The 13,302-nt window shown below is 47.5% G+C and overlaps 1 protein-coding gene across 2 annotated transcripts in view; it reads right to left on the reverse strand.

The window, feature by feature from the left end:
• ASTN2 (astrotactin 2) overlaps positions 1–13,302 on the reverse strand; it is an 829,294-nt gene that overhangs the window by 711,400 nt on the left and 104,592 nt on the right. For both annotated transcript variants that reach the window (XM_037059148.1, XM_037059147.1), the window contains exon 2: positions 1,110–1,297. In XM_037059148.1, the coding sequence (XP_036915043.1) occupies positions 1,110–1,297 (188 nt within the window). The remainder of the gene's footprint in view (positions 1–1,109; positions 1,298–13,302) is intronic.

Raw genomic sequence — 13,302 nt, forward strand, 5'->3', positions numbered from 1 at the left:
GCTGGAGGACTGAAAAGCCCTAAGGGGGTTTTATCCCATCTCTTCCCTGGCCAAGTAGACCCTGCACGTTCTGCGTAGTGCATTTGTCTTTTATCATCTACCCAGCAAAGTCATTAATTATAGCTTCTTAAAGAAACCACAGACGAAGGAGCCCACTTACACTTTATATTACCATTCACATGATTTTGCCCTAGGATCCCTCAGGACAAGGCAACAAACTCAAGAAATTTCCAGATTATGGAACCCACAGAGGGAGAAGGCCATTCACCTCTCTGTGCCCATAACTTCACCCCCAGAATGGAGGTGATGTGTCTGACTGCACGCATTCTTGAGGAGAACACAATGAGATCAAGTCCACAGCCGTGGCCAGCACAGTGCCTGGCCAGTGGCAGAGAGGCAACGAAGCCTCACACTGAGAGAAAGAACATAGAAGACATCATTCAGCCTTCGTCGTAGCCAGACACACTTGGATTTGAAGAGCACATCCCTCTCTCATTAGCTGTGTGGCCTTGGACGAGTTTCTCTGCCTACTTTCTAGTATTCACAACTATAAAGCAAGGGCCACGAGGGGCTTCTGGGTATAACTGCACCAGCTATGCCCAGCCCAGCTCCAGGGACCTCAACGTAGTGTCTGCGCTGCAGGGGGTGTTGTGAAGGTTAAAGCACCTGGCTCATCCAAGGCACTTGGGAAAGCGCAGCCCCATCCCGCTTGTGTTCCAGTTTTGTTTGTTCAGCCATTCTTGGAAAGGCCAGCTGTATTTTGGAGTACTAAACCTCAGCCCTCAGCAAAGCAGGCCAAGCACATGACAGATGTTAAACAGCTATTCCCAGAGATGTCAGCCAAAAGGCCAAGGAGTTGGAGACCCTTTATTTTCTTCTGCAAAGCACAATTAGTTTGTCACAGCTGACAGATGATGGATGGGTACGCATCAGTCGAGGTGACATCACGGAATCCATCTGACCTTTTCTTTATCATGCTCACCTCTCACACTTGGCCAGCTGTTTCCCACTATCTGCTGACCATTCCCTGCCTCCTCCTCCATCCTCTCTTCACCCTTCCCTCCCCTGCCCCCCCCCCGAGGGCCCCCACCTCATTCCCACTCACTCACCATCACGGAAATGTGGAGAATGTGCATCTGCTCCTCTACGATCTCCGAGGGCTCCTGGAGGGTGGGGGCGGTGGCCTGGGCCAGCTGCCCAGAGCTGCTCATGGAGACGTGGAAGTACAAGGTACCGTTCTCTAGCCACTGCTGCCTCCAGTGCACCAGCGAGATGTCTGCCGCCGTGCCCGACATCTCTGCAAGACAAGACCCGAGGGGCTGGGTGAGCTGCATGCCTGGCCTGGGAATTCTAGGGAGGGAAGGAGCCACACCTATTCTGCAGCTCAGAGTGTCCCTACTTTGTACCAGGATGCCTGTCCTCAAACCAATCTATATGCCAGAGGTCATCACTTTCATTTATAGATGAGTCAACTGTGGCCAAGATTCACCCCGGGCAACAAAAAGGCAAAGGCAGGATTTGAACATGGGTCTGCCGTGTGCTCTTTTTCACAGCACCAGGCAATTCCTTCTATGGCAGCAACAAAAATCAGACTAAGCAAGAGGGTCAAAGTGCTCAGTCTTCCGAGGCCACAGAAAAGGGAGATGCAGGGAGGACCGTGCTGAGAGTGAGCAGTACTCAGGGCGAATGGCAGAGCCTCAGGGCTGGACAGGCCCGAGAGCACCAGCACGGCCAAAGAGCTTGGGGTCATCCTGCATGGGAAAGGAGCTGCGCAAGGGGGTGGCCCTCAGCCCAGCTCTTCTGCTTCAATCACAGCAGCTCTAATCTTTGGCAGGGTATGTGCTGCACTCCCAAGCACAGGTGTGTCAGCACAGCGGTTTCCATGGCTTAAAAACACTGGAAAAGCCACCACCCAACCCCAGTGTTCTCGTATGTATACAAAGGTAAGTTAGGATGATCTAGTGCATTGGAAAGTCACCTAACTTGAAGTTCCTCTTACCTCTATGCTGCTTTTCCCGCTGTAAATACTTTTATTGTGTATATAATGTTAACAGAACTTCCATTCAGTATAATCATACATACATACCCTCTTGTGAAGTAGAAGGCTGATGGGTAAAATACCCAAAGTGTCCTTGCACTGGGATCATGCAATCTTTTCATAGCTCTGCTTGCTAAAGGGATGTGTCCCTGGAAATGTGCTAGAAGGCAAGGCCTATCGGTGAGGCTCATGAAGAAAAGGGAAGGGTGGGTGGTATTCCTGGAGCATAATCAGGTCTTCACTCAGGTGAGAGTTACCGTAGGGGACACAGGCCACCCATTAGTGGACAAGTAGCTTTAATTGTGCCTGGGGCTTGGAACTTTGAACCCTCTTCCCAAGACATGAACCTGACCTAGAGGCAGTATTCTTACAGTCCCTGAAGACTTTATACCCACACAGACACACACACTTGAGAAGGACTGAGGTGGAGGCTGAGTCAGAGCTTCTTATCCAGTCAGCTCTCCCCAAGTCCCACTGCAGACCCCATCACATCTGGGGACACTGTGTGTAAAAGAGTTGCCTTGAAGACATGATGTTTGCGCACCAAATTCTACTGCGTTATCCTTACATCATCCTTTCCCTATAGACTCTAACTCCTTGAGGTTCACAAATAAAAGTCCCTAGAGGAAGAGCAGCTGGCACTTAATAAGTGCTATAAAAAGTGAGCTATTAATATTTATTGCCATTATTATTCACAAGGATGGGATCTAATTTACCCATCAGCTTCCCTGAGAAAACCTTGAGACATCCTTGATGGCTTGCTTTCTGTCCCACCCCTCACCTAGTCCACCAGGAAATCCTTCGAAAGCCCTTCAGAACTCATCCCTCTCACCACCTCTGCTGCAACTGCCCCGGCCGGGGCACCAGCCTCTCTTGCCTGGCTTACTCCAAGGGTTTCTTTTTTCCATGTTTACCTCTCCTGTCTATTCTCAATCAGAAGCCAGAGGAATTGTCACAGCATAAATAAGCTCATGCCACATCTCTGCTCGCAGCCTCTAAAGGCCTCCCACCACATTCTAAATAAAACACAAAGTGACCAGAATACAGTAAGTTAGCCCAAGTGCAAACTTGCTTAGGTTTCCCTTGATGCACCCGGAGTTCAGCAGGGTGGAGAGAATCACGAAAGTTCATCAGCTCCTAGAACACAGGCCTAAAGGACCCCAGGAACTCACTGTGTGGCCCCAGGATAGGAGACAGGTTAGGTGTGCCATCTGTGAAGAAGGTCTCATGCCAGCTCCTTCTCTCCTCCCACCACCCCGCCTCCTAGTCTCAGCACCTGAGGCCTTGGCCATGGCTTCCCTGGCAGCCAGCCAGCAGGGCCATGGCAAGGCAGAAACTTTATGGTATCAATAAATGGCCTGGCTCAGCACCTCACTCATTTTTCCTCTCAGTGTATAAAAGCTGAGAGTCAGAGGCCAGGGATCCCAAGGCTGAGAGTTAGTTGCCTCTGGAAATAGCTCTCTCTCATTCGGCGGCTCTGGAAGGAGGATCCATGGGCCACTGGGTGGGCACTTACTGAGCTAAGAGGCTCTGGATGGCGCCAGCACAGACCTCCAGGGCAGGCTGCATCCGGCTGACACATCCTGGTACACATGGGGGCAAAGCGAGGGAATGCTTGCTGAAACCTGTGTCCCTTCCTCCCAGACCTCCCTGCAGCCTGTGCCTGAAATCCCACCATGGGAGAGGCTTGCCCTGCCCATGTTTAGATGAGAAAACAGAGGGCTGCCGAGGGTTAACGACTTGCTTAAGGTCACTGGTGAGTTTGTACCAAGTTGGATTTCCAGTCTTCAATTTCTGTGATGCCAGTGGCTCTTACAACATCTCCCTTTCTTTGACTAAATTAGCCCTGGAACCAAAACTAGATTGAGCTCTTTGTTTGCTACGGTGATGACTGCACAGTCAGCAGACAGTAAATGTTAAATGATAATAACAGTGTGCGAAACACAGTAAATATTGAATCACAGGGAACAGTTCTGGACTTACTGGATTATAAAGGAAAGAAACCGTTGTTGGAGTGGGGAGGAACAGCATGAGACCTCAGAGGGAAACTTGTCTTGGCAGAAACAGAAGACTTTATTCATTCACTCATTCATTCATTCATCCATTCATTCCTATGTTTGTTTCTTTATTCATTAAGCACCCTTTATTAATGACCTTCTCAACTGCAGTCAACTTAGTAGCTCAGAATATGAAGTCGAATGGGACGCAGCCTTGCCTTCAGGAAGCTCAGAGTCCTTCAGCAGAATAAATCCCACCCCTTCTTCCAAGTCCACACATGTGCACATTCTCCGTTCATTGTGACCCAGGATACTGTGAATTATTCTGACCCACCTCCTGCTATTATTGTCCCCCCATCGTGTGCCCCGGCCCTACAGGACTTACAACTGTCCCTCCTGCACTTTCTGTCTGGTCTGCCTGGAACTCCCCACCCAGAGCGGCAAGCTGGCTGGCTTTTCCTCAGCACTTGTCTCTCAGTCCAAATGAAACCCGCGGAGAGAGGCTGGGCCACTCTGCTGAAGCACCGCAGGCACACCCACTCTTTATTACATCTACTTCACAAAAACTTTCTACCGCACCCGTCGCTATGAGAAATTTACCATACATACGTTTTCTTCTTTTTTCCTTTTTTATTATTCTTGTTTATTCTATTACAGTTATCTCAATGTTCTCCCCCTTCTCCCTCCTCTGCCCTGCCTACTCTCCCCACCCCCGATCTCGCAGTCAATCCCCACATTGTTTGTCTGTGCCCACGGGTCATTCACACGTGTTCTTAGACTAGTCCCTTTCTCTTCTTTCCGTATGTCCCCTTCTCCCCTCTCCCTCCGTCAGCTGTCAGTCTGTTCCACGTTTCCATGTCTCTGGTTCGGTTTTGCTCGTTAGTTTATTTTGTTCATTAGATTCCTCTTTATAAGTGAGATCACGTGGTATTTGTCTTTCACCGACTGGCTTATTTCACTCAGCATAAAAGTCTCCCGTTCCAACCACTGTGTTGCAAGAGGTAGCGATTCCTTCTTTATGTCTGCTGCATAGTATTCCACTGCATAAATGGGTCACGGGTTTTAATCCACGCATCTGCTCATAGGCACTTAAGCCGCTTCCAATATTTGGCTATTGTAAACAGCACGACTATGAACATAGGGGTGCAAAAGTTCTTTTGGATTGGTGTTTCGGGCTTCTTAGAGTAGCACATTCATCTTCTTGAACTTGTCTTTGACGCCTCTTTCCAGGAGAGCAGGGACCTTGCATGTATCGTTTCCTTCCATATCAAGTACTTCAATACCTCCTGACACGCAGTAAGGGCTCAGTAAATAATGACTGAATTGCTGATGAATGCACACACCTACTTAACACATATGCATAAGATGAGGGGGGCGGTATTAAGTTTCAATAGAGAATTAAAGAAAAAGTAAGTAAAGATTCATTGGGAACTCAAAGGTGGGACAGGACTCTCCAGCTTGGAGACCAAGAACTACTCCCAAATCACGGTGATATGAGCGTTGCAGAGGATTGGCATATTGTTGGCCCTCGGTGGAGAGGAGGAGGCACAGACAGGGGCTGAGTGGCTGGGAATCTCAGGGCTGTGAAGTCATATGTTTAAGCAGGAGCGCAGCACAATGTCAGGTTGAAAATGCACTTCAGATACAGAGCTAAGGGCTTTAGAATGCTTGGTAATAGAATATATTTGATTCCATAGGCAGTTGGGAATGAGCAGAGTACGCTTTGTCGGAGACTCGGTCCTTTGTCCATTGAAAACAGGTCAAAGAAATAGTGGCATAGCCACAGCCCACTCCTGAAAGTCCCTGCTGATTGATTCTCCAATTGCATTTTCCCTTTCCTCTTTCCCTAGTCCTTCCTTATAAACATTTCATTGAATTCTTCAAGTCATATTACAATCAAACGTAAAGCAAAAGGGGGACTAAACAGATTTGGTCGGGAACCAAGACGATTCCCATAAAGGCAGATTATGCTGACATGATGAATATAAAATGAAACAGCAGATATTAAAGTGGGAGAATGGGTGCACCATGCCTTCCGGCTGTAGGCTGATTGCAGTGTCTGCTTCCCTCCCACCACAAAGAGCTTGATTTGATATTGGAATCATAAAGAAACGCAGGGATTGTCTTTTCACCTTTTACTGTTCTCCCCTCACGGGCCACAACTCGTGAAATATTCAACAGGCTCAAATCCCCTCAACCACTCTGCTAAAGCCAAGCTAGAGGATCAGCCTTCATCAGTGATTCTGGGTAGGTCACCATTCTGCCTCAGCAGCCACACATGCCTCTCAGCCTTCTGGAAAAGAAATAAAAAATCCCAAAGGCATGTTGTGCTTTTAATTGGCTTGTTCTTCCTAATCCATGGCACTCATTGTGTTTTTAGTTAATTCCTGAAGGTCATTATGAAAATAAGCAGCTTTCCTGATCACCAGCCATCTTGGTAACATCTCCCAGTGGCTAACTAACCCGCCTTCTGATTCCACAGCACCAGCTGACCCTCCTTCTGATTGTTCACAGAAGGCCAGAGAGCGCTTCTGATGAGTGTGCAAGTAGTCTCTGCCTGGCTCTGTGGACAAATTATGAGACAAATTATGTGAGACATTATGTGAGATGAACTCGTTGCCTAGGCAGAAAGAGACAGTTGGAACAGTAAGAGACAGTGACGTTGACTTCAGCCGCCCTTGTCATTAGCTATTCCAGCAGTCATGGGTGGTCATCTCCATGCAGCGGGTCCTGCTGCGCAGGCTCAGGAAATACGTCTGAAACCATGCCCTCACTTTGATCTCTGCAATGGTTGCCTTCATGCAGACCTGTAGCATCTCTCATGGACTACTTCAAATGGCTCTGTGGCCGTTAGGGTCTCATCGGAAAAATCAAGACACACTCAGTAAGGTCCTTAGGAAGTGTTTAAAGAGGGGGCCATCTACAAAGGTTTTGGAAAGTGTATTATTATTCAGGGTATTCCAGAGAAACAGAATCAGTGGGACTTATGGAAACACAAAGAAAGAGATCTATTATGAAGGACTGACTCACACGCTTACAGAAGCTAGGAAGCCCCACCATCTGCCATCCTCATGCTGCAGACCCAGGAAAGCCAGTGGTACAGCTCTGGTCCAAGCACGAAGGCCTAAGAAGCAGGGCGGCTCACGGTGTAAGTCCCAGTCTAAGTCTGAGTCCAGCAGCCCCAAAACGGCAGTGCTCATGCATGCGGGCAGGAGAAGGTGGAAGGCTTGGCTCAAGTGGAGAGCACATTTGCCCTTCCTCCACCTTTTGGTTCTCTTCTGGCCCTCATGAATTGAATGATGCCCACTTACATGAATGAAGTCCTCTCTCTTTTACTCGGTCTCCCAATTCAAATGCTAATGTCGTCCAGAAATACCTTCACAGACACGTGCAGAAATCATGTTCCACCAGCTCCTTGGACATTCCTTGGCCCAGTCAAGTCGACATAGAAAATTAATCAGCACAAGCAGGGGTTAGGCAGACCAGAGTCTGGCAGAGTCTGGCAAACCAGGGGTCTGGCAGACCAGACCTCAACACTGGCCACAGCAAGAAGCTGTCACCACCCTAGACCTGAAGGGGCAAAGGGAGGAGAGGGTGTTTATAAAATCCTGAGAGACCTAGAGCTATAGGAGAAGCATGGCCAGCACACAGGTAGTGGGGATAATAAGTGCTCTGACCTCGCTCCTCCTCTGCCTGCTCATCCCTTACAGGTGGCTTACACGGGTCCACCCAACCAAACACCCCAAGGTCAAGTAAGTCATACAGGTCAGCTTTCCAGGACACAGAGCAGGGAGGGAAGAGTCAAGGGTTGGATCTTTAGGGGCAAATGGAGACCACCCAGAAAACCCCAACTGGTTTCCCTGACTCCAGGCTTCCTTCCTTCCAACAGTCCCTCAAATGACTACCAGGATAAAATGTATAACTTGTAAATGTGGCCACATCACATCTTTACTCAAAACATTTCAAGGGCTCCTGATTCCCCTCAGAATAAACCTAATTTCACAAGCCTGGTCCCTGCATTCCCCACCTCCCCAACCCCCCACCCCTGCAACCTTACCCCTTTTCATTCTTTCCTTGCATTTATATGTTAAATCTGATCAAATATTTATGTAATCCCCCACACATACTATGTTCTTTCCTAATTCAGTGTCTTCCAAGATTTTTTTCAGAGCCTGGAATAACCACCCCCACTACACCCCACTCCCTGCTCTGAAAGATTTCCCTGACCCCGATATGACCTAGGTGTTGCTCTGTGCTTCCATGAAAAGAAAACATTGCATGTTGCATAAGATCACAACAGACTCTGGAGACCAACTGCAGGAGTTTAAATCCAGACTCTCCTGTGTTCAAGCTGTGTGTCTTTAAACAAACTTTTTAGCTCCTTTGTGCCTTGGTTTTCCCATCTGTCAAATGAGTTAATAATAATGGAACCTGGCCCATAGGGTTGTGAGAATTAAATGAGATGACCCAAACAATTTTTAGCTTTCAGCATGAATCTTGACCCTCAGTAAACATTCACCTGTTCCATTTGTCACGTATTATTCACATACACTATTATAGCGTCTACTTTATCAAAGCCTTGGCCTTTGGTATTTATCTATGCTAAAATGATCTGTTCATACGGTGTCCTCTCTCACCGGACTCAAGTGCAAGGATACATCAGAGCCATCTGTGTAGGCTTGTGCCTGCCACAGTGGCCACATACCGGGTAGACGGGTCTGTAAATGTTTGGTGAGTTGCAGTGAGCTGTCTGCGTATTTGAATTCAGATGGGCATCCCTAGTGAACAGAGCGAAGAGATGGCAATTCCGGATGCCAGTGATGGCTTGATTCCCACATAACAACTCTAAAGAAATTTACTTTCCATCTGACTCAAATTCAGGCACCCTGGAGAATGCAAATGGAGAGAAAGACAGAACTTGAACTTCCAATGAGCTTGCATTGTCATGGAGAGAGCAAGAGAATATTCATATAGAAAAAAGCCGATTATCTGATTCTATTTAGACACAAGCATGTGTATACACAACTGGAAAGAAACATATTAGAACATCAACAATGATCATCTTTAAATGGTGGGATCAGAGGTGATTTTATTAGTGGTCTGATTCATTGTTTCCTACATTTTCTACATAAAAGCTATATTATCCCTATAGCAGATGCAAATACATGCTCATTTTAAAGATTCATTTAGTCAATCAACTTTTTCTGAGATCTGGCATTGAGGAACCCTGTCCTCGACAGTTCAGTCCAAGGGAGGGAGAAAAAGCATGATATGAATATGTATAAATCAAAGTGGGAAGCTTAGAGAAGAGATGAATTCTCCATGGCGCTAGAAAGTTTTCCTGGAGGAATCTTAAAGGATGGGCAAAATTTCAACAAGTAGCCATGTGACACAGGGCATTTCAGATGGAGGAGTAGCACAAAGGCAAGAGGGCAGGAGGGCGGCAAGCGTGCAAAGGGGCGCAGTGGGAAGGTGCCCTGAGAAGATCCAGAGGCCCACCGCTGCAGAGGAAACAGACAGGGATGCTAGAGCCAGTCTGCGGAGAGGAAAGTAGAACGGGGGCCACCACTACTTACCTGGGAACTACCTCCTGGAATAAGAAAAAGCGCTAGGTCCCCCCTGCGGCTCCTGTATGCCATGAGAGCAAGCCCTAGTTCAGAGGTTAATGAAGCCCTGTACCTGCCACACATTAAAATCACAAGGTGAATGGATGAGTGGGTGGGTAGATGGGTGGATAGATGGATACATCCCAGTCTTTCTGACATAATCAGTAATCACACGCCTTGGGTTAGTGAAAAGAACACTGAATTTGGAGCTAAAAGCTTAGATTTGTGTCAGGCCTTCATACCAACTAGCTGGTTTACCTGAGGACAAATCACAAAGCATCGATGATTTTCTTTCTTTTTATATGAAACGTTTTGGAGGAGTGTCAATGATGTGTCCTATTTACACCGCATCTACCTTCAAATTAATAGAAAATAAGGCCATACCTAGCAACAGGCTTGGAATTGGGCAACGTCCCACAGTTAGCCCTGACAGCAAAGGGAACCATTATCCCCATCACTCAACAATACACCTCCCATAAATATTCACCTTCTGTCTAAAATGTGCTAGGCACAGTGTCAGTGTTGTGAATAGATTAGATGAAAAGGTACATTTGATGGCTGCCCTCACAGACCTCCCATTCTAGTCTGGATTTTCCTCAGTTCCCACTAAGCGGCCGCAGCATTTCCCCTTGGTTCAGTTTCTTCATTTATTCATCCATTTAATCATTATTAATTCATTCATGGCAGACTGTGTCTGTCTGGGTAATTGCTATCCTCTGTGCTTAGCATGCAATAGGTGCTCAAATATTTGTTGAATAAATGCATCACTCAATGCACATTTTATGAGTTCCCTGTCCTCCAGAAAATCTCAATCTAGGAGAGCAAAAACCAAAAAATCAACAAAGGGCATGATCACGTGGTACTGGCCAAGAAAGAGGATGTGAGGGGAGTTAGAGGAAACATACATGAGGGGCGAGCTAAGGCTCCTCCTTGATCAGGGGTTTGGAAGAGGCAAGCAGGCAGTGTCTACAATCTGGACACTCCATAGCCCTGATGAGATCCTGATGTCAGGGCAGTTGAAATGCCCACAGGATGGCATCACAGTGGCGCTGGGTTTGGGAGGTCACCTAGGGAGGGGAATAGAAAGCACAGAGATGGTGGGGGGCAGCGACACAGCCAGGCCCTGCTACCGCAGCGTGGAAGAAGAATGCCCCAGTAATACACAAGACCTCCCCCGTCGCTGCCCCATCTGTCAGTTCTCATCGCTGCCTTTGCCTCCAATCTGCCCGTTCCCAGCTCCTTTGGGAACTGCATCTTTTACACAGAACTGTTTTCCCCAGCCATTCGCTGGAGATAAATAATACAGTTATACCCGATTAAATAAGGGAGGGGAACAGAAGAATTAAGAGATATTGGCAAGGGAGAAAAGCATATCATTTTAGATTAGATTTGAAAATAGATGGAGGGTTGATGGAATTGATTCTCATTACTCCTAGTTATTCTCTCCTGAACCATTTCCCCTCAATTCTTGCTGCATTTTTGGGTCTGGTCTTTCTTTGTCACTTAGCTTCACGATACGTCCTTGGTTTCTTTGTGCATTAGCTATTTCTTTTCTTTTCCCTTCCTCCTTCTCCTCCCCCCTTCTTAGTTCTTCCTTCCTCTTCCTCTTTGTCTTCTCCATGACCTTCTCCTCTTGAAATCCATCTAGTCAATGACTTCGGCTCCTTCTTTCCCCTCCCCCATTACACAACAGTTTGCAGACAGGGACTGTCACCAATACTTACTTACGTGCCAGGCACTAGGCTAGGGGGCTTTCCTTCATTGTCTCAGACAGCCTTCATGGAAACCCACGTGTACAGGGTTGATAGTAGAATAACCACTTTTTTCAGCTGAGTATCTGAGGCCTCAACAGGGAACTGGACTTCCCTGAGATTTTCCATCCAGTAAGTGTTAGAGCATGAATTCGAGCTCTGGTTACCTGACTCCAAATCCCACGTTGTCCCTGTTATCCTAACTGGGCAGAGGAAAGGAGTTTCACATTTGAGTTGAAAGACTGAGGGATCCAGTCCATGCTGGGGAATTTGTTTAAGGACCAGGACAAGCTCCCTCCAGGTTAGAGGCTCTTCACCCTTCATCATCGTAAGGTCATTGCTAGGGGGTCAAGTGTTTGCTCCCTCTGTTTGTCAGCTGCAAATTTCTCCTGGAAGAGAAGAGTATGAAGCATTCTCTCTTAGGATAAATGTATTTTTAAGAGCACTTTGCTCCTTCCTGCATTTCACTGGGTGACCTTAAGAAGCAAAGTTTACCTCTCGAAGGGCCACCTGCCTCGTATGGAAAATGGGGATCATAAAAGCAACCCCCTTAGGATGACTGTGAGTATTAAAGAAGATGAAGGGTTTGGAGGAGCCCAGGACAGTGTTTAGCATGTGCACATTCCCTGTCGGCTGTCTATCTTCTCTTCGCTTTTTCCATCTCACCACTGTCAAGACAAAGAGAATCAGGTTGTTTTGAGAGTGACGGGAAATGACACCGTATCTGACACAGAGAAAAAGGAGGCAGATGTCACAGACATAAAAGTTCACCATTCAGTTGGGAAAAAGTCTCTTAACCCTTCCCATCTGGTTCCCAGTGTCTCCCACCTTTTAAAAAATCATCCCTATTGACTGGCCTGGAATCATCGAAAATCACGATAGAAAGGAAGTATAAAGGGATGGAGATCGGTAAAATCTACCATTTTATGCATCAGGAAAGTGAAGTCCAGAGAGGGGTGACAAGTTGCCCTAAGTCACACAGCCTGATAATTCAGTGCTCTCCAAAAATAACAAGGGGGTCAGAGACAAGGACTTACAAGGGGACTGAGACAGAAGTGAGAGATGGATCACCCCTGATTACCCAGAAGTGACGTAGCAGCTTGGGCAGGGGAGGAAACGGGGCAGAACTCCTTCCGAACTCCAGGGCCCCCTCAGCCTCTCCCAAAAATGCTGCTAAGACGGCTCCTTAGGCCTCTGTTGCTGAGTAAGACTTGTTAACCTCTAATACCCTCACCGCAGCCCAGAGGATTCCACATCTGAGTGCCACACACTTGGATGGGGAAACGACAGGCAATAAACTGACGAGTTGGGAGAGCACGGCATGATGCAGTGTCGGGGAGGGAGGAGATTACCCCTATAAAAAACAGCAGCCAGAGACTAAGAGAGTGAACGTGCCTGCCATCCACTCCACCAGCTGCTTACAGCAAGGTGGGACAGGGTAGACTTGGAGAAATACCCTGATGTGATGAATTCATCACTATGCCACACACTGGACTGAACGCACTGCCTCTGTACTCCAAGCCCCAGCTGAGCAGCACGCCAGCCTCCAAGAATTGCCCTAATCTCTTCTTCTGCACACAGAGATATTGCCCACATTCCAAAACCCAGCTGAAGTGACCTCCCTGACGAGTTCTGCCCAAAATGCCCCCCTCCCTCCCTCCTCTGAGGTCTGAACTCTAAACTCCTCTGGCAGGTTTCTACTCCCTCCCTTGGTTCACTAACCTCACTAGTCCAGGATTTAGCAGGTGCTTGATAAATATGGGCTGGTATAAAATGAAAATAGAAGCTGTAGAGGGCGAGACTCCCTAATCCAATTTCACAGATGGGATGACTGAGGCACAGTGACTGGAAAAGACACCTAGAGACCTTGAGACCCAGATGTGGATGAACCAGGAGAAGGTCTCTTAACC

This window comes from Sturnira hondurensis, unplaced genomic scaffold (assembly GCF_014824575.4).
Source record: "Sturnira hondurensis isolate 20B ecotype Veracruz unplaced genomic scaffold, ASM1482457v3 Scaffold0010448, whole genome shotgun sequence".
NCBI classification, from domain to species: Eukaryota; Metazoa; Chordata; class Mammalia; order Chiroptera; family Phyllostomidae; genus Sturnira; species Sturnira hondurensis.